Source organism: Panthera onca, chromosome X (genome assembly GCF_046562875.1).
Source record: "Panthera onca isolate mPanOnc1 chromosome X, mPanOnc1 haplotype 2, whole genome shotgun sequence".
Classification (NCBI taxonomy): domain Eukaryota; kingdom Metazoa; phylum Chordata; class Mammalia; order Carnivora; family Felidae; genus Panthera; species Panthera onca.
In genome coordinates, this window is record NC_138357.1 from 35,179,712 (window position 1) to 35,204,049 (window position 24,338).

Below are 24,338 nucleotides of genomic sequence, written 5' to 3' on the forward strand. Positions count from 1 at the left end.
TACCCTTGAATGTACAAGTTATACTTTATTCATCAAAGCTTAATATTAAAAACCCTTTTTTTCCTTTCTCCTGGACAATGCAAACAGTTTACTTTCAACCTTTCTTACTTATGTGCTATTGTTTTGTGCATTTTAGTTCCATACATATTCTAAGCCTCAGAAGTCACAATTATTATTGTTTCATACAGTTAATGTTCCTCATATTTAACCACACATTTACCATTTGCTCTTTTCTTCAGGGATTCATTAAGAAAATTTTTTTTGAGGGGCGCCTGGGTGGCTCAGTCGGTTGAGCGTCCGACTTCAGCTCAGGTCACGATCTCGCAGTCCGTGAGTTCGAGCCCCGCGTTGGGCTCTGTGCTGACGGCTCAGAGCCTGGAGCCTGTTTCAGATTCTGTGTCTCCCTCTCTCTGACCCTCCCCTGTTCATGCTCTGTCGCTCTCTGTCTCAAAAATAAATAAACGTTAAAATTAAAAAAAAAATTTTTTTTTGAGTATAGTTGACACACAATGTAACATTCGTTTCAGGTGTATAACACAGTGATTCGACAGTTACCATTTTCATTGTCCTTGTTTCCTGATTCACTTTTTGTCAGCTCATCGACGTTGTCATTTTGACACCTAGCTTTCATTGTTGCTGTTGCCAAAGCATTCATCCATCTTCTCAGGGCTCCATTGAAGTTGATCTTTTGATTTTTCTGTCTTTAAAATTGATTTTTTTCTTCTTTTTTTCCCTGCAATGGTGTTATGGTGGGTCTAAAGGTTGGTTTCTTTTTATTCATTCTTCTTGAGACCTGTTGAGCTCTTTCAGCATGAGAATCAGTTTCTTTCTTCAATTCCAAGAGCCATTATTTCTCCAAATCTTGCTTTTCTGCCTTGCAAAATTCTTTTCTTGCCTTGTAAAACTCTTCTCACTTTGTACTGTATGTCTATTCTTAGTCTTTCTTCTCTCTTTTGTATCCTTCCAATTCTTTTTGCTTCATTTATCACAATTTCTTCCAATCAACCTTCAGTAATGCTCTTTTTTTTTAGTTGTGTCTAAACTGCCTTTGAGTTGTTAGGTTTTTGTGTTATGCCTGGGCTCCAGATTTTCCGGTTGTTTCTCCAATCTTCAGTGTTCCTGTTTATGGTTTGTAGTTTCTTGCTGAACTATTTCATTTCAGCGTGTAATTTTCATATGCATAATACAAATAGTTCTTTAAAATCTATGTGTGGTAATTACCTTGAGTGTCTGTGAGTTCGTTTGTATCATCTTTTATTATGTTGTAGCTGATTCATGTTGCCTTCTCTCTTCATGTGTCTGTTTATCATTGTATTCCAGTCACTGGAACCGAAAAGTATTAAAAGAAATCATGTGAAGTGTAGAATGTTTTTTTTTTTTTTTGCTATACCAAAAAAATTTAGAAACATGAAAAAATATGAAAACATCTTAACCCCCTTTTCAGGATTCAGATTTCTATTGGTTACCCATGTCAAGGGTGATTTAAGCCTGGCCCATCCTTATTTCTAGAGTAGAGACCTTTGGCATCCTAAAAATAAGCTCTGGTGGGTTGATCCTTGCCTGCTCTGTATTCCTGCTTTGGATGTTCTTTGCTTGTGAGACGGTGAAATTCGCTTCTCAACACATCTTCAGGTTTGGAAATACATCACTGGCAATGGTGACTCAAAAGCCATAGTTGTTCTTCTTGGATTTCTGTCTTTTTCTGGATCTCTCACTATCTTATTAGCTTCTCAATGCTAAGAGTATTTTTCCCATATTTTTTGTTCTCTTTAACACAACTATTATTGCAGATTATGCACGTGTCAGTAGACGCTGATGCCCCTAATCCTGTCAGTTAATTTAGCTGTACATTTCCTTTGTAAGCACCAGAAGAGTCGGCATCTTTTTAGATGAGCTCTTTGGAGTGGAGGAAGTAAAAATCTGCTAGCCCTTGAATATGTAGGTCAAATTGTGTAAACGGATTCACTTTTTATCTGGGAGAAGTTTTCTTGCTTTTTATCCAAAGGTATGCATGTGTGTGTTCACCTGCAATAGAACGATCTTAAAACTGAAATTTATTTTATCAATAAACCCAGAGTCAAAATCTTTAGAGGATATCCGTGAAGACCGTATGGATGTCTTGATTGTGTTATGAACTTTACCAGAATCTTTCATAGAAACATAACTTTGAGGAGGAATTATTTAATGAGACACTAAATGTAAGTTCCAGCTGGAAGAGGAGGGAAACAAAAGGGAAAAGTAAAAAAAGAAGATTGCAAAAGCCCTTACATTCTAATTGGTTAAGTTTTGTGACTTGAACATTAGCGTTGTTAAGGCATCTGTGAATATCTCAATCATAAGCCATAAGATGATCATTTCTCTCACTTCAACCTCCCCCAAATCCTTAGAAAAAAACAATGGATTTTTTTTTTGTATTGTATAACCAGAATCTAAGAAGATATTTAAAAACAGCGACATAGTGTATTTTAGGTCAATTAATGGCATAAATTTAGACATGTTTCCTTCATGAAGATTCATGGGACACTATTGATTTTGCCACTTAAGATAGGAAAGAATAAAAATATTAAGGTTAATGTTCTGTGATAGATTGATCTTTTCCAAGATTTAAATGCTACATTTTAAAAATTTAGATGACCAAATATCTCTGTCATCTTCAAATCGTTTTAAATGTCTCAAAAGATTTTGCATCTGTGTTGCGGAATTCATTGGCATACGGGTGCATAAAATACTTGAGCGGCATAAATAGAAAGTTCACATTTACATATTAGCATACATGACATTTCTTTCATTATTGTTAACCTAAATATCAGATAAATAGGTTAAGAATAATTCTTAAATAGAATCCCGATTAAACGCAAATGTTACCAGTCGACGTCTGTTCGTTGTTCACAGTACATAATCCGAAAGTATTGAGCATAGCCGCTGCAATTCTAATGGCCAAGAACGTTATTTACCTATAGAAATTGCCCAAACAATAGCAATCTTCATGATGGCCTTAGTCCGCGAATTGAAACGGCTATGCTCAATAGGATTACGTATTGCTACATACCGATCCAGCGAGATAGCACAGAGGTGCATGATGGACGCTGTTGAAAATAAAACATCCAAAGAAATCCAGACGGGGCACAAATATCTAGGTAGTGGCCAGACATAATCTGAAAGAGAAAAGAGAGAAGACAAGAACATATTATCCAAATCGAAATGTCTACAGTCTTACATTTTAGTCTATTTCTTTCCTCTCATAAGCTACGCTTTTTAAAGTAAAGTGGAATTTGGCTAACATTATTTTCCATAGGAATGATGATGATGACAGTGATTATGTCAATGCCTTCAGTGCTACATACATTATTACTTTTTAAATGTTGTTAATGCGTAGTTATTTTTGAGAGAGAGAGAGAGAGAGAGAGAAAGAGAGAGAGACAGACAGCATGAGTCGGGGAGGGGCAGAGAGAGAGACACCGAATCCGGAACAAGCTCCAGGCTCTGAGCTGTCAGCACAGAGCCCGATGCGGGGCTCGAACTCACGGACCATGAGATCATGACCTGAGCTGAAGTTGGGCGCTTAACCGACTGAGCCACCCAGGCGCCCCCATACATTATTTTTTATTGTGATAAAATTTATAAAGTCTAAAGTTAATCATTTTAAAGTATACGTTCCTGTGGCATTGAGTATGTTTACAGTATTATACAAGCATCGCTTCTTTCTAGTTCCAAAACATTTCATCCCTCCAAAAGGAGACCATTGTTCACTAAGCAGTCACTCTCCACTCTCCCCTCCCCCCACCGGTAACAATCTAATCTGCTTTCTGTCTCTATGGATTTGGCTAATCAGGATATTTTATATAAATGGAATCCTACAACAGGTGCCTGGCCTTCCTTCACTAACATACTGTTTTTGAGGTTCATCCATTTTGTAGCATGGATCAATACTTTATTCTTTTTCATGGCTAATGTTCTTGGTTGAGATGTTTTTGATGCTGTTGTAAATAGAATCGGTTTTTAATTTCCTTCATGCACGTTCATTGCTAGTATGTAGAACTATAACTGCTTTTCATGGGTTAAACTTGTATCCTGCAACTTTGCTGAATTTATTTATTAGATCTAGTTTTGTGCGTGAGGGTTCATTAGGATTTTCCATTTATAAGACTGTGTCATCTGTGAATGGAGATAATGTTAGATATGCTTTTCGAATTTTCCATTGCATTTTATTTTCTCTCTTGCTCAATTACTCTATATAGAATTTCCAGTACAGTGTTGAATGGAAGCAGTAAAAGCAGCCGTCTTGTCTTTTCTCTGCTCTTAAAAAAAAAAAATCTTTCATTCTTTCACTATTAAGTAGGATGTTAGCTGTGGGTTTTCATAAATGCCTTTGTCATGTTAAGGAAGTTTCCTTGTATTTCTAGTTTATTGACTGTTTTTATCATAAAAGAGTGATGGATTTTGTCAAATGCTTTTTTTTTTTGCATCAATTGAGATGATCGTGTGGTTGTCTGACCTTAATTCTATACGTGATGCATGATTTTTATATGTTGAACTATCTTTGCATTCCCGTGATAAATCTCACTTCAGCATGGTGTATACTATGATGTTATATTTAGTTTGCTAGTATTTTGTTGAGGAGTTTTGCATCTATATTTATAAGTAATATGGGACTATGCTTGTCTTTTCTTGTAATGTCATAATCTGGCTTTGATATCTGGATATTGCTGGTCTCATAGAATGAGTTACAAAGTGTTCCCTCAATGTTCTGTTTTGTAGGAGCTTGATAAGAATTGGTGTTAATTCTTTAAATGTTCAGTAAACTTTGTCAGTGAAGCCATGTCGTCCTGGATTTCTTGTTCTTGTTTTTTTCTCTTCTCTATTTTGTTTATCTCCATTTTAATATTTACCATTTTCTTTCTTTTGATAGTTTGGGTTAAGTTTGTTATTCTTTTCTAGTTCCTTACGATCCAATTTCATTTGTAATTTCTTCTTTGATACATTGGATATTTAATAGTGACTGTGGTGTTTAATTTCCACATATTTATGAATTTGTCAGTTTTCTTCTGTTATTGATTTCTAGTTTCATTTCATTTTGGAGAAGATACTTCAAATAGTAATATTAAAAAATGTTTTAAATGTTTATTTATTTTTGAGAGAGAGTGAGCAGGGGAGGGGCAGAGAGAGAAGGGGACAGAGGATCTGAAGCAGGCTCTGTGCTGATAACAGAGAGCCTAGTGCGGGACTTGAACTCATGAACCATGAGATCATGACCTGAGCTGAAGTCAGATGCTTAACGAACTGAGCCAGCCAGGTGCCCCAGTAATATTTAAAAATGTCAATGTTTGTTTTGAGACCTGATACATGATCTATCCCAGAGAATGTTCCTTGTGCACTTGAGAAAATTGCTGTTTCTGCTGTTGTTGGATGGGGTGTTCTATATATGTCTGTTGGGATTAGTTGCTTCATAGCATTGTTCAAGTCCTCTGTTGCCTTATTGATCCTCTGTCTAGTTGTTCTATTTATTCATTATTGAAAATGGGATATTCACGTCTCCAAGTGTTATTTTAGATCTGTCTTTATTTCCCTTAATTTTTGTCAGTTTTGCTTCCTATATTTTTTTGCATCTGTTGTTAGGTGCATATATATTTGTAATTATTATATCTTCTGGATGGTTTGAACTTTTTATCAATATATTATGTCCTTCTTTGTCTCTCAGAACAATTTTTGTCTTAAGTTCTATTTTGTTGGATACTAATATAACCACCTTGCCTTTTTTTTTTTAACGTTTATTTATTTTTGAGACAGAGAGAGACAGAGCATGAACAGGGGAGGGGCAGAGAGAGAGGGAGACACAGAATCTGAAACAGGCTCCAGGCTCTGAGCTGTCAGCACAGAGCCGGTCGCGGGGCTCGAACTCATGGACCATGAGATCATGACCTGAGCCGAAGTCAGACGCTTAACTGACCGAGCCACCCAGGTGCCTCACCACCTTGCCTTTTTTTGGTTACTGTTTACATGGAATATCTTTTCCATCCTTTTACTTTAACCTATTTGTGATTTTGAGTCTAAAATGAGTCTCTTATTGACAGCATATAAAGAAAGGTTCTTTTTTTTAAATCCATTCTGGCATCATATGTTTTTAACAATTCTGCTAATCTTTGTCTTTTAACTAGACAGTTTCGTTCATTTACATTTAAAATAATTACAGCTACAGAAGGATTTATTTCCATTATTTGTTATTTGTTTTTATATGATACATACCGTTTCCCCATAAATCTTTCTGTTATTCACTTTATTTGTGGTTAATTGATTTTTATAGGGTAACTTTTGATTTTTTCTTATTTCTTTTTCTGTATATTAGTTTAGTTTTTTTTTAACTTGGGAATTAAAATGAAAACCTTAACATTCTAACAACCAAGTTTTAATTAATACTAACTTAGTTTCAGTAGTATACATTTTGCTCTTTTGTATCTCTTTCTGTCTTTGTTATTGTCACAGATTACATCTTTACACATTGTGTGGCCGTTAACGTACATTTATAACTATTTTTTTTACGTATTTGCTTTTTATAAAAAGACAATAAACCAAAGGAGTAATCCCAAAGCCAAAAAAGAAATAAGAAGGTAAGTGATCTCATTAAATTAACATATATGAAAAGATGAAGGACCGTAGAAAAGTTTAAAAGTTACCACAGTTCATTTCATAAAACAGTATAGTGTCAATATCAAAACCTACAAAACACTGAAAAAAATGAGACTAGAGACAAATAGCATTCGTTGATACAGATTCAAAGTTACAAATAAAAATTAACAAATAGAATACAGCAGAGTGTCAAAGGAATAATACATCATGGAAAGACAAAAATTATTTCAGGAATGCAAGAGCAATTCAATATCACAAATATCTGCCAATATAATACTTTATATTATCTTTTGTATAACATTTTATGATATTTTAATCGATATTGAAGAATAGTTTGATAAAATAAGGAAGCTATTCCTAATTAAAATTTTCATTATATTGTGATAAAAGCAATCCCCTTAAATTGTATAATTTACTCAAAACCAATAACAAATATTACAGACAATAATTCAGCAAATACATTTCAAGTACATTAAGTTCAGAAATCGGACAGGACAGAAATTTACAGATAAAGACCTTAAAGTAGCTATAATAACCATACTCAGTGACGGAAGCGTGGGTGCTCTTGAAATAAACAGAAAAGAGGACATCTCAAAAAAAAATAGAATTTATAAAAAGCACCAAATGAAAGGTTTAGAGTTGAAACAACATATAATACCTAAAAGAAGAAAATCACTGAATGGTCTTAATAGATGAAGGGAGATGACAGATGAAGAGTCATTAAAACTGAATATAGGTCAACAGAAATTATCCAAACTTTAGAAGAGTGAGAAAAAATGGAAAATAAATGAATATAATAGGGACCTTTGGGACAATATGTATAGTGTAACGCTTGTGCCATTGGATTCTGAGGAAAGGAAAAAAAATGATATGGAAAAATATTTGAAGAAATAATGGTCTAAAACATCCCATATTTATGAAAAAAACATTTACAGATTTAAGAGGTTCTACCAAACCTAAATGATTAAACTCAGATAATCATGCCTAGAAACATCATAATCTGGCGAAAATAAAGATAAAGCAAAACAGCTGAGGTAGCTGAGGAAAATGACTCTTTTCCATGTAGGGAGCAATGGCTTGAACAACTTCAGATTTTTCATCAGAAGTCATGGAGGCCAGAAGGCAATGTAATCATAATCCAGAATTCCATAGCCGGTGAAAATATCTTCAAAAAAATGAATGTGAAATAAAGACATTTTCATATGAGAGGAAACAAGGAACTGATTGCCAGGAGACTTGCTTTAAAAAGTGCTAAAAGTCATTCTTCAGAAAGAAAAAATTAGATGACAAGAAAATTTGTAAACTTCAATAATGAATGAAGAACAACAGAACTGGTAAATAATCTGGAAAATATACTAGAGTATTTTTCTTATTTTAGGTCTTTCGAATATATGTGACTGTTAAAAGCAAAAATTATTGTCTGAGGAGGTTCTCAATGGATACAGATGTATCCCATATTACAATAAAGAAAGGGGGGGGAAGATAAAGGGATCTATAGAGCTATAAGGTTTTTATATTCACTTGAAATGATAAAATAGTAACTGTAGGGGAATTGTGAAACAGTAGGTATGTATATTTTAATCTGGAGAGTAATCACTAAAAAAAACTGTACAAAGAAATATAGTACAAAATCCAATAGATCAATAAAAATGGAATACTAATGTAAAATGCATAAATGCCAAAAATAATTCAGATATATGAAAAAAGGAATAAAAAAGAGATAAATAGAAAACAACAAAATAGTAGACATAATTTCCAACTAACCAGTAGTGACACTAAATGTAAATGGTATAAAGTATAAATTGTATCAATTTAAGGCACCAGCCACGTTGGAATAAAAAGAACAAAAATAAATAGGACCCAATTATATGATGTCTATAAGAAACCCTACAAGTTTGAATATGATGATATAAATAAATACACAGTAAAAGGATGGAACAAGATACACAATGAAACAGTAATCAAAGGACTACTGGAGTTATTATATCGATATCAGAGTAAATTTCAGATCAAATAATATTACTAGGAATAACAGAAACCATTTTATAATGATAAAGTTGTCAACGCATTAAGGGTATGTAACAATCCTAAATATTTATATACCTAATAAAAGAACTTCAAATTTCATGAAGCAAAAAAATAATAAAAAAGAAAAAACAAATCAAAAGTATAATCACATTTATACTTTGAGATTTCACCATCCTTTCTTCAGTAATTGACAAAAATAGGCAGAAAATTTAATGATGTAAAAAAACTGAATAGCACTAACAATGAACTTGACTAAATTGACAGTTATAAAACACTATACAACAATAGGAGAATACACATTCTTTTCAAGAGCTCATAACAAATTGACCAGAAAAGACCATATGATGGGCCATAAAATAAATCTTAACAAGTTAAAATGATCAATATGATGCAATGTAGATTCTCTGACCTTAACACAATTAACCTAAAAACCAATAACAAAAAGTTATCTTGAAAAAGTCCAAGTATTTGGAAATTAAACAACACAGTTCTGCAAAACTCATGTTTCAAAGAGGAAGACTCAAAGTCAATGAAAAAATAATTTGAACTAAATGAAAATTAAAAAAAAAATAGGTCACAATTTGTGTGATGGTGCTAAAGCAGTTCTCAGAGGGAAATTTCTAACATTAATGGTTTATTTTAGAAAAGAAGAAAATCTGAAAACCATGATCTAAATTTCCATTTTGAAGTCCTAGACAAAGAAGGGCAAATTAAAGTCAAAGTATCAGAAGAAAGGAAGTCATAAACATAAAAGCAGATGTGATTGAAATTGTGGAAAGACAATAATAGAAAAAAATTCGATGAAACGAAATCTTGGTGTTTTGAAAAGATCAATACAATTGGTAAACTTCTAGACAGATTGAGGGAGAAATAAAATTAGAAGGCAGAAAGAGAATATTTCTGCAGCCTCCACACACAACATAAGGGAATTTTATAAACAGTAGTTTACCCATCGATTTGCACGGGCATTTTGGGTCCTTAGACATAAAGCCACAAATTTCTGAACCATGCCCTGAGTTCAGAATCCCAGCAGAGAATCTGTGCTGCTGAGGGAAAAAAAAAGGATGCAAATGTTTTGGATCTTCAGTCAGCCTTTTCCTTAGCCTAAGATTGGTCGATTTGCCACTGACTAAAGAGTGCCAAAGTCAGGAATGGTTGATGGGAGACTTAACCCAGATTTGAATGCATAGCAAATAACCCCTTTTTGGAACTTCAGAGTCTTTGGCGATGGCCTGGTTAACATGGCCTCTAACTTAAAGTCTGAAAAACTCAACAGCTTCCAGGCTGTCACTCAAGTTGGTACATGACAGAACCGTCTGCCAGCAAAGGCTCCTATAGATCAGTATTTCCCATCTACAGGTCCATAGTGAAATTTTCTGCAGCCTATAGTGAAAATTGGGGAAATAAGTATGACAGTAGGTTTTAAAAATAAAGCTGTATTTATTCCATTTAAATGACTTATTTTTATTCTGAGATTATATCCTCCCTATAGAATCCAGAAGTAGAAGACCCCAGCCCGTAGGATTGGTTGGATTTTGCTTTACCATTTTATTCCTGACCCCTTATTTTTGAGAACTCAGGTCTGCTCTTGGTTATTTCCTATCACCTTGCCTTTGACAGAGTTCCCTGGATATGACCGGATACTGCATCCGACATCAATTATATCTTATAAATGCTTTCGGAAACATGCCACTACCTTTCTCCCTTAGAATCACACCCGCCTCCTTGGAACTTGATCCTTCTGCTGGTTAGACTGTTTCCACCTACTTGAACTTGATTCAGAATTGCTGAATCTTCTCTGTACTACAGCTCCAAAATCTTTTGCCTGTGACGTTGAGACACTTCTTAAATTTACTGTGAACGTGACCTTGAGCTTACACGTCCACTTGACCTTGACCTCGAGCTTACAGATCCATTCCCATAACTCCTGCCTTTTATGAGCCCAGGCGATAGCACTCAGCGCCCTACCCTCTACTAAATACATTTGTCACAGAGCTTTTCTAGTGAGACAGCTCAGCACCTGTATCTCCTTGACACGTCGATTTTATGGTTCTTCGGTGAGGCAGCGGGGTTTCTGGCGCGTGTCTCGATGAAGTGGGCGGGGAGATGGGACATCCTACATATGCAACCAGCCCCCTTAGTATGAAATAGGGATTTCCTGGCAGCACTATGCAGGATGTTCAACCTCCCCGCCCATGTGAAGGTTAACTGCTGCTCCGTGAAGTTCCACTTTCTGTCAAAGAGCTTGTTGTTGTTGATGCTTCTCTGTGCAGACAATTTCATGAAGGCCTCTTCCAACCTGATCTTCGGTTCCTGACGAACTGGCTGTGGTTACTAACAGCCTAAATGATCTAGAAGCCTGGTAACTAATACCCCACGTCTTATTCGAACTTAAACACCCTATTCTGACAATATAATTTTCCATCAACTTAAATAAAAAGGGAAAATTCTCCTGGCACCTGAAAAGTTCAGTATGATGTATACAATCTTTTGAAAAACACCCCGGGTTTGTTCCCCTGAGACAGTCCCACACTCCAGAGACCCTGGAGTTTTCCATATAATTTACAATTTTGTTCCTTGCAAGCTGACCTCAAGTCATAGGGTAAAGATTTCCATTTCTCTGCTGATATTTAAAAAAAAAATTTTTTTAACATTAAAAAGAGAGAGAGAGAGAGAGCGCACGTGCACAAGTGGGGGAGGGGCAGAGAGAGAGAGAGAGAGACACAGAATCCAAAGCAGGTTCCAGGCTCTGAGCTGTCAGCACAGAGCCCGACATGGTGCTTGAGCCCATGAACCGTGAGATCATGACCTGAGCTGAAGTCAGACACTTAGCCGACTGAGCCACCTGGGCGCCCCTGCTGATATTTTCTTTCAGTAGAAAACTCAACAATTGTATGGAGCGTGGGTGGTGGGAAAGAAAGAAGGACATGGAAGAAATCATGAATATTTTCTTGGTGGTCTTTGCCTAACCAAGTGTACATTAATGAGGACTTCTGCTATTTGTACTACCCGGCTCTGCCTTCTCAGTAGCAGGAGGAAGAGAAAGATATAATTGTGGCTTTTCCTCTATGCCTCTAGATTTTTTGGCTTGGGTTTTGGCTTCACTTTATTAAACACACCGTTAATCTGGTCCTTTATTTTCAAAAGAAAAAATATAGAAGCCAATTTGACCATGTCCTTTGATGTAAGGTGATTTATACTAGGAGAAAACAATATTTTTTTAAAGTAGATCTAGTCTTCATAATTTTCAAATCTGGACCACGCTCACAGGATTAGAATGAGCTAACTCTCCTAGGTACGTGGATGATAAGTGACACGACCCCTCCATCATTTTAATGTTCATTAAAGATCAAAGTAAAATGTAAAATGTTCTTTTGAATAATATTTCTACATTAATCCTTTAAATTTCTAATAACATAGTCAAGCACTAAAAGCCACATTTTGTTAAAGATTAGTATTATAAATAATGAGAAACTTATTCCTGATGAACTAATTCATCGTTAGAAATTTTTTTAAGCTCTACACCCCATGTGGGGCTTGTATTCACGACCCCAAGGTCAAGGGTCGCATACTTTACTTAGTGAGCCAGACAGGTGCCCTGAACAGTAGCAATTTTTAGGTTAATGTTTCTAACTTCTTCGGTTGTTATTGATTCATTTACCATGGGATTTGGTGGGATACCTTTTTTTCTACATACATTTTAAGCTAAGATCCAGGATACAACCTATAAAATCAAGTTACTTTTATCTTAAATTTATATATTAATATTTGCCAACCAATCTACTCAAGTCCAAATTAATAGCTACGGACACTAGGGTCAACAATATGCATCAAATACCAGCATCAAGTAGCAATCACGCTTTTTTATAACTCAGAGTAGAGCTAGGTCAAAGAGTTACCAGCTATAACCAGTCAGATCACCTTGTAACTGCTGTTAGTGAACTTGTAAACTGAACCTATACTTGCATTTGCCTTCCCTAATTATTGATCCTTTTGACTCCTTGCAGCAATCACCCAAGGCTCGGAAATACATCTCCACGCGAACTCCAGGTATCTGACCTTGAATGCCCTCATCATCTCTTTTCTTTTACATTGTCAGCTGAAACTAATATCTACTCACTACTTTCCATATACTCAATTTTCAAACATCCTCACATCCTAAGTTTTTCTAATGCTTTATGCTTTTTATTTATTCTCTATTTAAGCAGTTCAGTCTGGAGAATAATGAGTGGATTAAAAGCGACTGTGAAATTTTAATTACCAAAACAGAAACTCTAAACTTCTAAAGCTTCTACCGGGGACCGGAAAGTAATATTGACATATAATTTCATAGATAAAAACAAATTATACTATATATATTTTAATACATACATTGTGGTTTATAATTATTGCCATTTAAAAAGTATTTTCCTAGGGGCACCTGGTTGGCTTAGTTAAGTGACTGCCTCTTGATTTTGGCTCAGGTCATGATCTCAAGTTTTGCAAGATAGAGCCCCACGCTGGGCTCTGGGCTGACAGTGTGGAGCCTGCTTGGGATTCTCTCTCTCCTTCTCTCTCTGTCCCTCCCTGCTCTCTCTCTTTCTCTCTCAAAATAAATAAATAAACATTTACAAAAAATTTAAAAAATATTTTCCTAAAACTTCCACAAATTTGCTTTAAAAACCATGAAACCAGTGATGATGTGTTTTAGGAGCCAAGTATTGAAGTAACTACTAAATTGTATAACAGAACTGTCCTTTTCAGGACCTTGAAATTGAAAAACTTTCCAGTACATTATTCACCTTGTCAGTGTGAACTCTTAGTGTGGTAGAAATGGTAGAAAAATATCGAAATGGGTTTTAGGAGAACTGGTGTCTTTTATTAATTTATGAAATTGTTCTTTTCCTTGTTCCAAAGACACTTAGAACATTTTAATTATGTGTTGTTAATTTATGTATTTGATAAATATTCAGTCTTCATACATCCTAGGCAGATAGAGATAATGACTCAGAAGGCAAACGTCATACTTGTTCTCATGATTTATTTTATTTTATTTTAATTTAATTTATTTTTGAGAGAGAGAGAGAGCACGATCAGGGGAGGGGCAGAGAAAGAGGGAGACACAGAATCCGAAGCAGGCTCCAGGCTCTGAGCTGTCAGCACAACAGCCCGACGTGGGGCTTAAACCCACAAACCATGAGATCACGACCTGAGCCGGAGTCAGACACTCAACCAACTGAGCCACCCAGGAGCCCCTCATGGTTTTATACAGAGTGAGAAGTATTATGTGGTAGAAAACCAATTAAATAAGTACTTTGGGCAAAAGAAAAGCACACACAGCGTAGAGGGGCATTTTTTTTTTTTTCATGTGCAGCAGATAAAAGAGAGGAAAGCCAAAGGCAAAACAAAACAAAACCAAAAAAAGCCAAGGGACAAAAACTTGGGATTTTTGAACTGCATCTTACACCAGAGAATGGCAAACATTTTCGGCAGAAGGCCAAATACTATATATTTTAGTCTTCACAACTACTCAACTCTACTGTTGTAGGGTAAAAGCAGTCATAGGCAATCCTTAAAAGAATGAATGTGACTGTATTCCAATAAAACTTTACTTATCAAAGTCGGTAGCCAGCAGGATCTGGCACATGAACTGTAGTTAGCCGACACTTGACTTCTGAGGGCTAGGCAGGGTGAAACCGAGATGTCGTTAAGGATTGATGGAGATGATTCAGTATTATCTCCAAGGCTTTTGCTTGGATGGAGCAAGTTCTATATATATTAGGGTGAGGTTGGGAACTGAAAAAAGAATCAAGGCACCCAAAAAGATTTCTGCTTTAGCTGTGTAAGATGAGCCTATAGATTAGGTAGGGAAAGTCATTAGATTTCTTGGGGAACTTTATTATCCAAAAATGAAAGGAACTTAAGCATCATTTCACCCAAGCCACAAAGAAAATTTCATGCTTAACTTGAGCATTTAAAGATTAATTTCGGGGCGCCTGGGTGGCTCAGTCGGTTAAGCGTCCGACTTCGGCTCAGGTCATGATCTCACGGTTCGTGGGTTCAAGCCCCGCGTCGGGCTCTGTGCTGACAGCTCAGAGCCTGGAGCCTGTTTCGGATTCTGTGTCTCCTTCTCTCTGTGACCCTCCCCCGTTCATACTCTGTCTCTCTCTGTCTCAAAAATAAATAAACGTTAAAAAAAAAAAAAATTTTTTTAAAAAAAATAAAGATTAATTTCATGAGGTAATGAGATCTTCTGTTTTCAATAGGGATCAAAGGTCTCTCATTCAAATAAACACAACAAGCTCGTATATGTGTGTCCTTCCCAACACACAAAGCTTCGCTTTACACAAAGTTCTCAATTAGGTCGAGCAAGTTATTTTCTATTTCAGTTTGTTGCTTGTTTTTTTTTTTTTTTTTTTTTTTTTAATCACAAAAGGGGTTTGGATTTTTCAAAGGCTTATTGGTGTCTATTGAGGTAATCAGGTAGTTTTTCCCCTTTATTCTATTAATAAGGGGTATTATATTGATTGAGTTTCAAATGTGGAGCCAACTTTGCTTTTCTTGGACAGTATCCATTTTCGTGGTGTTCCACCCTTTTAATATATTGCTAGATTCAGTTTGCTGGATCTTGTTAAGGATGTTTACATCTATATTCAGAAGGGATACTGATCTGTAGTTTTAATTTTTCTCGTGATGTCTTTGTCTGGTTTCGGCATCAAGATAAGATCAGGCTCATTAAAAAGACATGGGAAGAAGTCCTCTCGTTTTATCTTTTGGAAGAGTTTTTGAAGGATTGGATTTCATTCTTCCAGGGAACTACCAGAGAAGTCAAATAATGACAGTTCTCTGGAAACGAGGGTCTGGAGGAGCGCCAACCCTGTTCTGTTCCCCTTTGGTAGCTGTCAGGTGGCTGTTTTGTACCATGATTTGCACCATGATTGTAGACTGTTGGTGTTCAAGATTCCCCTGAATCGTGAGAGAGGGAATGAGACCGGGACAAGTTAACATGACAAAGAGATTACTGTTCTTACCAAGATTCAGTCATTTTTCTGGAATTAACACTCTCCAATTGCTGCAAGCTTTTAGTTAATGTCCAGAGTCCTGATTCTGACTATTTTTGTAATTTTTCTTGTTGCTTTTAACTAAAAGAGCATTTTGGAAGTCCCCAGGCCACCATTTTTGTGGATGTCCACAGTGCAATTCTTGTGTTAAAAAAACACATATTCAAATTTTATAATATCACAGAATTTAGGAATTGCAGAAAATTCCTACAATTCTACAAATTTGTTAAAATTCTACAAATTCTACATTGTAGAATTTAGGAATTTTGCACACTGAGACCATATTATTAGTACAGGGAATGGACATGGGGGTTTTGAATAGAAGTATGAATGAGAATATGGAAATATCATGTTCGGATTTATTTCCCAGTACCTAAAGGGTGCATTATATACATTGTTCTAAATAAACCTATAGGCGCATCGTATAATGTAGTATTTTAACATTAATAATTGTCTCAAATATTTTATGCCAGTCATTTAGTTCTCTTGGAAGTTTTTATGTTTAGATTTCACTGCAATTATGTTATCCCAGTTTATTTTACATTATTTAAAAAAATTTTCTTAAAGTTTTATTTATTTTTGAGACAGGGAGAGACAGAGCAAGAACAGGGGAGGGTCAGAGAGAGGGAGACACAGAATTTGAAACAGGCTCCAGGCTCTGAGCTGTCAGCACAGAGCCCAACGCGGGGCTCGAACTCACGGAGCGCGAGATCATGACCTGAGCCGAAGTCGGCCACTTAACCGACTGAGCCACCCAGGCGCCCTGTTTTACATTATTTAAAAATGTTGCCACGGTCAAGTTATATATTTCTATGTAGCCAAACCTGTCAGTGTTCTTGTTGGAGTCAATCTATGGCTTTCTCATCTCAGATGTTAGGTAAATAGCCAATGGTTGAATAAATAATCCTATTCGTTTCTTCTTGTTTTTCTTTGGCTGGGTTTTAAAGAGTCGACTTTTAATCTTCCTGGCATTTCCTTTTGAGTGTGAAGAGAGTTGAGTTTCCAAATTGAACATGTTTTCTTTTATCTTTGATTTTGACCCCTCATTTCTCATAAATAGTAAGGTCCATTGCTGTACTTTTTTTCTCTTTTGTTTCTATCTGTTCACTCCTACAACCACACATTATCATTGTACTGACTGTTGGCTTAGAATATGTTAAAAAAAATAGTTGTTCTACTGCTGTCTTTGGAAGTGTTTATTAGGGATATGCGCTGAAGTTTATTTAAATGATTTTCAGCCTTGGGGCGCCTGGGTGGCTCAGTCGGTTAAGCGTCCGACTTCGGCTCAGGTCATGATCTCACGGTCCGTGAGTTCGAGCCCCGCGTCGGGCTCTGTGCTGACAGCCCAGAGCCTGGAGCCTGTTTCCGATTCTGTGTCTCCCTCTCTCTCTGCCCCTCCCCTGTTCACACTCTATCTCTCTCTGTCTCAAAAATAAATAAACGTTAAAAAAAAAAAATTAAAAAATAAATAAATAAATAAATAAATAAATAAATAAATGATTTTCAGCCTCTTCCTGGATGACCTATAGTGTATTGTGTTTACCCTACTGTAATACCATATTATACATTTTATAATACAGTGAAAACCCTTGTATTCATTAGAAAAAAAAGAAACTAGCATTAGTTAAGTATACTTTTTTCTAGGAAACTTTACATGGATTATAATCATTGATGCCTCAAAATAGCATTATAGGGGCTCCTGGGTGGCTCAGTCTGTTAAACGTCGAACTCTTGATTTCCTCTCCGGTCATGATCTCATGGTTGTGAGATCAGCCCTGCGTCACACTTCACGATGGGCATGGAGTCTGCTTGAGATTCTGTCTCTTTCTTTCTCTCTCTCTCTCCCTCTGTTCCTCCCTCGATCTCTCTCTCTCTCACACACACAAAAACAAAAACACCAAAAAACCTCCACATTATAATGTAGTTACAGATTGAAACTAAAACCCCTGAGGTTTGGTGATATTAATGCTCAAGGTGATACTTTTGATAATTTGGACTTAATGTACACCTCAAAACCATGATTCCACCCTGCTTATTCAACTTATATTGTATTTCATTTAAAATTTTTATTTTATTTTTTATTAAAAATTTTTTTAATGTTTATTCATTTTTGAGAGACAGAGAGAGAGCGTGAGCAGAGGAGGGGCAGAGAGAGGGGGAGACACAAAATGTGAATCGGGCTCCAGGCTCTGAGTTGTCAGTACAGAGCCCGGTGTGGGGCTCCAACTCGTGAACCGCGTGATCATGACCTGAGCCGAAGTTGGACCCTTAATTGACCGAGCCACCCAGGTGCCCCTAAAATTTTTCTATATTAGTAACTAGGAGTTCACTGCATCATGAAGAGAATAACATGTAAACACAAATTTAAGTGCAATGAGTTAAGTACTATCACGGGTTAGTGCACATGATGTTCTGGAAATACTGAGTGTCATATACTTAACTCTCCCCAGGTTTATGAGATAAGGCTTCTCAGAAAAGGCTGGGGAGGGAGGAAAGTGAAGTTTGGAAGCAGTAAGTGATTTGGGCAACACATCAAGGAGGTCAGAACGATAATGATGTCGCAGAACATGATATTTGTGTATGAGGGAGTTAAAGAGCTGGAAGGAAGAACTTTATACAATGAGCCCCACTTACCCACAGGCGATACATTCTAAGACCACCAGTGGATTCCTGAAGCTGTGGATAGTACTGAACCCTGTATATACTATGTTTTTCCTGTACTTACATACCCATCATAAAGTCTAACTTACAAATTGGGCGTTTTAAGAGATGCTCCACCATAACTGATAATAAAATAGAACAATAGAACAACATACCATAATAAAAGGTTTGTAAATGTGGTCTCTGTCTCTCAAAATATCTTATTGTACTGCACTCACCCTTCTTGTGATGATGTGTGTTGATAAAATGCCTGGGTGAGGAGATGAAGGGAGGGGAATGACGTTAGGCTTGTGATGCAGCGTCAGAAGGAAGGACCATCTGCTTCCGGCCTGTGATTGATGGTGGGGAAGGAGGGGTAACTGAAAACAAAACCACAGACGAGGAGGACTACTGAATTGAGAAGTAGGACGTTGACTATAGAGGTAGAGCAGTTCTTCACTCTTGACAAATTAAAAGAATAGCAATAGCAATACAAAGCATGTGGCGCTTGGATTTCCAGAAAGGTTGCGCTTAAAAAAAAAAATCGTGTGCTGCTACATTGTTTGGCAATAACTCCAACTATACAGTGTCCTACACTGCCAATTTTTAAAGTTGATACAGATTTTCTCATCCTCCAATTTCCCTTGTCCTCCTAATGAGTTAGAAACCATGACCGGGGATGAGTCAAGATTTCCTTTTCCCATTTCCCCGTTCTAACTGAGGAGAGGAAACCTTGGTTGAATTTTAGTATTGCTTTGAATTCTAGTCCCACCATTGTAGTTTGTGTAAGCATTTTAAAATTCTGCCATGCGTCCAGCACTCCTTATTAATTTCCGGGAGGGTCTTACATTTCTTTTTGTTTGCTATTGCGGGACTGATACGAAACTTGAAAACTGGTCTCTAGCAAACCAAAAGGTATTCTAGCTTTCGCACAGAGTTGAGGGAAAATATCAAGGAGAGAGCTGTGCTTTCTGGCCTGAAGTAGCATTATATTTTTCAAGACATCATCCAAACATCCCTTTGGTCCTTCTAAATATAATACATCGATTTTGAAAGGAAGTAGGATGACTTTATGGCCAAATTGATCAAACTAAAGCAGTGTCGAGTAGAAGCGGACAGAACTAAAAGTCTCACAGAGAAGGCCCTCTTCCAGTTAACATTTTCTGGAAAACCTGCCAAGGAGGAGTAAAGCTTTAATTTAGGGAGGGACAGAATTGCTAACAACGCAGAATGCCATTTATTGTGTAATTTGCTCTGTGGAACTTGATAGACGAACCCAGATTTTCTTTCAGCCAGGGGGAACAATGCAGGGCTCTAGTTTGGATCAGGAGAATTTATGTTTTGTTATGATCTGTCATTCTATTAATAACTGCATAACATTACAGATGTTGCTTACTTAATATTACTATATATTCTTACTGGTACTCAAGTCACATTTTCACTTTCTACTAATTAATTATATACGATGTCTGTTGTCCTGCCAATTCTGAACGCTGGTTAGGTGCACATGAGGTACAGTTTGGGGTTATACAATTTCACAGGAAAATCCCTAAGATGATTACAAGCATTAAGAACGTAAGTCTGTAGGAATTCGGTAAACAGCTAATGTTGCTTAACTTCCATGATGTATTATTGCTTTGACACTCTGCTGTATTCTATTTGTTAATTTTTATTTGTAACTTTGAATCTGTATCAACCAATGCTATTTGTCTCTAGTCTCATTTTTTCCAGTGTTTTGTAGGTTTTGATATTGACACTATATTGTTTTATGAAATGAACTGTGGTAACTTTTAAACTTTTCTACGTCCTTCATCTTTTCATATATGTTAATTTAATGAGACCACTTACCTTCTTATTTCTTTTCTAGCTTTGGGATTACTCCTTTGGTTTATTATCTTTTTATAAAAAGCAAATACGTAAAAAAATAGTTATAAATGTACGTTAATGGCCACACAATGTGTAAAGATGTAATCTGTGACAATAACAAAGACAGAAAGAGATACAAAAGAGCAAAATGCATACTACTGAAACTAAGTTAGTATTAATTAAAACTTGGTTGTTAGAATGTTAAGGTTATCATTTTAATTCCCAAGTTAAAAAAAAAAAAAACTAATGTACAGAAAAAGAAATAAGAAAAAATCAAAAGTTACCCTATAAAAATCAATTAATCACAAATAAAGTGAATAACAGAAAAATGTATGGGGAAACGGTATGTATCATATAAAAACAAATAACAAATAATGGAAATAAATCCTTCTGTAGCTGTAATTGCTATTTTAAATGTAAATGAACTTGGGTAATGAGATCATAACCATGTCATGAGGGATTGGGTTACTCTGTGATCTGATATCTGCTTTTTTTTAAAAAAAATTAATAATGAATTATTTTTTGAGAGACAGAGACAGAGTGCAAGTAGGGGAGTGTCAGAGAGAGTGGGAGACCCAGAATCTAAAGCAGACACAGCTGTCAGCACGGAGCCTGATGCAGGGCTCGAACCCACGAACCGTGAGATCATCACCTGTAAAATATCCCTTCTTTAGACTCCTGAGACAGTACTTCATTCATCTGGGAAGCCCTTCCTAAAACTGCACATATGGAGTTAATTATTCCTTATATCTTCCTGTAGTGCCCTCAGTATATGTATCTCTATCCTGGCATATACATTTTACCATAATTTTCTCTTTATCTCTCTTTATCTTTCTCTTATAAACTTCTCAATATGACAGCCGGCCTCAGTGCTCTGTAATGTTTCACATAACCTGGTTAGTAACAGAGATGTGAGTCTGTACGTGTTCTGTGATGTCACAATTCCCCAGGTTACTGACTTACTCGGCCCCACTCAGACCCTGGAGCAGTGAGAAATAGACCCATTCGTGCCTTCGGAGCACCTCCCAGCCACCTCTTGCCCTCTGTGCCAGGCTGCTGACCAGCTACTCTCACTGCATACGTTCCTGGAACCTCGATTTTCCGGCATCCTTGCGGCAGAAGGAAAATATGTGATTGACTAGAGACATAATTTGTCATTCTGTTTGGAAGCAGGATATCTGCTTTTGGTCTTCCGTATCTCATTGCAGTTCTAGACTCCTCTGCATCAAAATCTTCTCCTGTGTTGTATCTCCTATCGAGAGCGAGTCTCGAGCCTATCGAAAGCACCTAACGTGACATCACCAACAGTTGCCTCAAACTGTCCGGATACTCTGTTTGAACTGTTGTTTGGTATCTTAGACTTGGAATTTTGGGTCAATCTGCCGCACCAGGCTCTAAGGTGGGGATAGCGTTTTTCGCTCGTCTAGAGATTTTCATCTGTGGGGCGGGATGCCATTTTGTGAATGCAACTAATGTAACGAAATGAAGCTCTGAAGTCTTTTTTCACTTCATAAATCTGTAGTATATTTCAAAAGATGCATCACAAACTTAAATATTAAAGTACGTTGTGTCTGGTAAAAATATCCAAATACTTTTCATGCTAGTTGGTACTTTTACGTATATTTAACCAAATATCCACTATCTGCCATAATAATTAATTTATAAAATGGTATCACTTGGGAAGATTGGAAGTTAGTATCAACTACTTCAATTCACTAACCAGTTATTTGAGCCTAACAAGATGGTATTTTCCTCATTCTCTTTAAACATATTCTGGATTTGTCCATGTTACTAGAGAATGTCTTCATAGAATATAGCCTTGTTTTCATAATGTAGTTTTGTTAACTGTATAAACCATGTATGGGATGGGGGGAAATTGGGGTAACCAAGGAAGGAGTCACAGACCCTTGGGGGTAGCTACCACTCTAGATAATGTTTCCTTACTATAGAAATCAATTTAAGTGAGTAAATAACCATTCCCGGAATAGTAAGAGACGGAGAGAAGATAGTAGGACTAAAATTCATGGTTGCACGAAGTAGATGGTAAAAGTCATTAACACTAGGAAGAAATGAGTGTTTGACCACAAAGAACCTTGAATGTTTGGATCATGAACTGGTATTGTTAATGGATGACTAATGAAGGCGCATGCTGGAAACAACTTGCCAGGAAGCAAAAACTTTTCCATGAAGAAGCTTCCTGTAATAACTCCTCTCCTACCTTCTACTCAGACTATGCATTTAGAAATATACTGAAACAAAACATTTAGCCTTGATAGGTGAACTGCAGATTTAATATGCTAATATATTTCTCAGTGAATTAAATCTCCGTCATGAGTGCTTGCGAATGAGAACATATTACCAGGGCCCTTGACTTTTCCTTAAGGCAGATACTGCCATGATTAAAGGGAGGAGAAATGCCACATGACGGTAAAGAAGTGTGTAAGGGTTTCCCGGATATTATGAGCGCTCTATATGTTTTGTGATATGAGTGTTCCATTATGTTCTTTTTTTTAATGTTTATTTTTGAGAAAGAGAGAGAGAGTGGGGGAGGGGGAGAGAGAGAGGGAGACACAAAATCCAAAGCAGGCTCCAGGCTCTGAGCTGTCAGCCCAGAGCCCGACACGGGGCTCGAACCCACGAGCCATGAGATCATGACCCGAGCCAAAGTCGGATGCTTAACGGAGCCACCCATGGGCCCCTCTATATGTCCTCAGAACAGTTCATTATATTACCCTTGTCATTGTCCTGTTTACATCTCTTTTGTTACCCGAAGACTTTAAAGCATTCTAGAAACATCAGCATGTTAAACTTTCAAAAAACATGAAGAGGGTGTCTGGGGGAAATTACAAAAAGGCAAAATTGGTGTTTGGGCACTTTCTTTACTTTTAAACTGTTTCATTCATAACATCTATATTTTATTTTATTATTATTTTGAAAAGTGTATTTACTTTTGAAAGAGAGAAAGAGCTGGGAAGGGCAGAAAGAGGGAGGGGGAGAGAGAGAGAGAGAGAGAGAGAGAGAGAGAGAGAGAGAGAGAATATCCCAAGCAGGCTCCATGCTGCCAGCCCAGAGCCCGATGCAGGGCTTGAACTCATGAACTGTGAGATGGTGACCTGAGCCGAAATCTAGAGTCAGATGCTTAACCGACTGAGCCACCCAGGCGCCCCAGCATCTATATTTTAATTAGGCATTTTGAATTAAAATTAAACTCTTATTATTTGAATTGTGGGGAATGGCAAGCGATGGGGAAATATTTTGAGTGGTGGGGGAGGGCAAAACAACTTTCGCGGGGTCCCTCAACTCACACCGAGTCAGAGACCTACTCAGACTTTCAGGAATTCCAAGGCTTCCAGGAACACACATAGCCATTCTCTCCACATAAGCAGCTTTTTCGGCCCACTATGCCACATGTGGTCTATTTCACGACTTAGTATTCTCTATAATACACTGTAAAATATTTCTATAAATAAGTTTTAAAATCAGAAACTAGAAATTTTAGCTGGACCACCATCATATAATCCTTTTGGGGTGAGGTCTAGAAACTTTTCTAGGTTTTTTTTTTTTTTTTTTTTTTTAATGTGATGAAAGGCTTGCCGTGGGCAGGGAGGCAACAAAGGCTAACCTGGGAATGAGGCTGTATGTCTACAGTTTGAAGACCACATGAATCACATGCCAAAAGTCTGAGAACCAGGCAGGCAGAGGACAAAAGAATAAAAGGCAAGAAGAAGTGACTAGGACGTAAAATGGAGCATTGTGGCACCCCTTGGGACACAGCAGGAGAAACACAACAGGGTGAAGCCTCATTTAACCCACGGGTACCTCTGATGAATCCAATTCTTATCCTGCCTCTCTCCTTTAGATGAAATGAACTATTTGACCATATTCCTACTTTGTCCCCTGGATGCTGATTGACTTCTCTTTTCTTTGGCATAGCTTTTTCACAAACAGAAAAGCATGCCTCCTGGGATGAAAGCATTCGTAAAATCTGAAGATCAAGGGTTTAAAGTGTAGGAAAAGCTTGCAGCCTGGATTTTAGAGTTGGATGTCATTAGTAGATGGCAGTTGAAAATATGAAAGTGGACGGATGTGTTTGCCTGGGGTAAAAATGTAGGGGGAGCAGACATGAGACAAAGGACTTTG

General features: G+C 36.8%; 1 protein-coding gene across 1 annotated transcript in view; it reads right to left on the minus strand.

Annotated features, from left to right (window-relative positions):
• Positions 1–24,338, minus strand: part of HTR2C (5-hydroxytryptamine receptor 2C) — a 272,146-nt gene that overhangs the window by 67,645 nt on the left and 180,163 nt on the right. Inside the window, exon 4 of the mRNA XM_081794046.1 lies at positions 2,955–3,155. Coding sequence (XP_081650172.1) covers positions 2,955–3,155 — 201 coding nt within the window. The remainder of the gene's footprint in view (positions 1–2,954; positions 3,156–24,338) is intronic.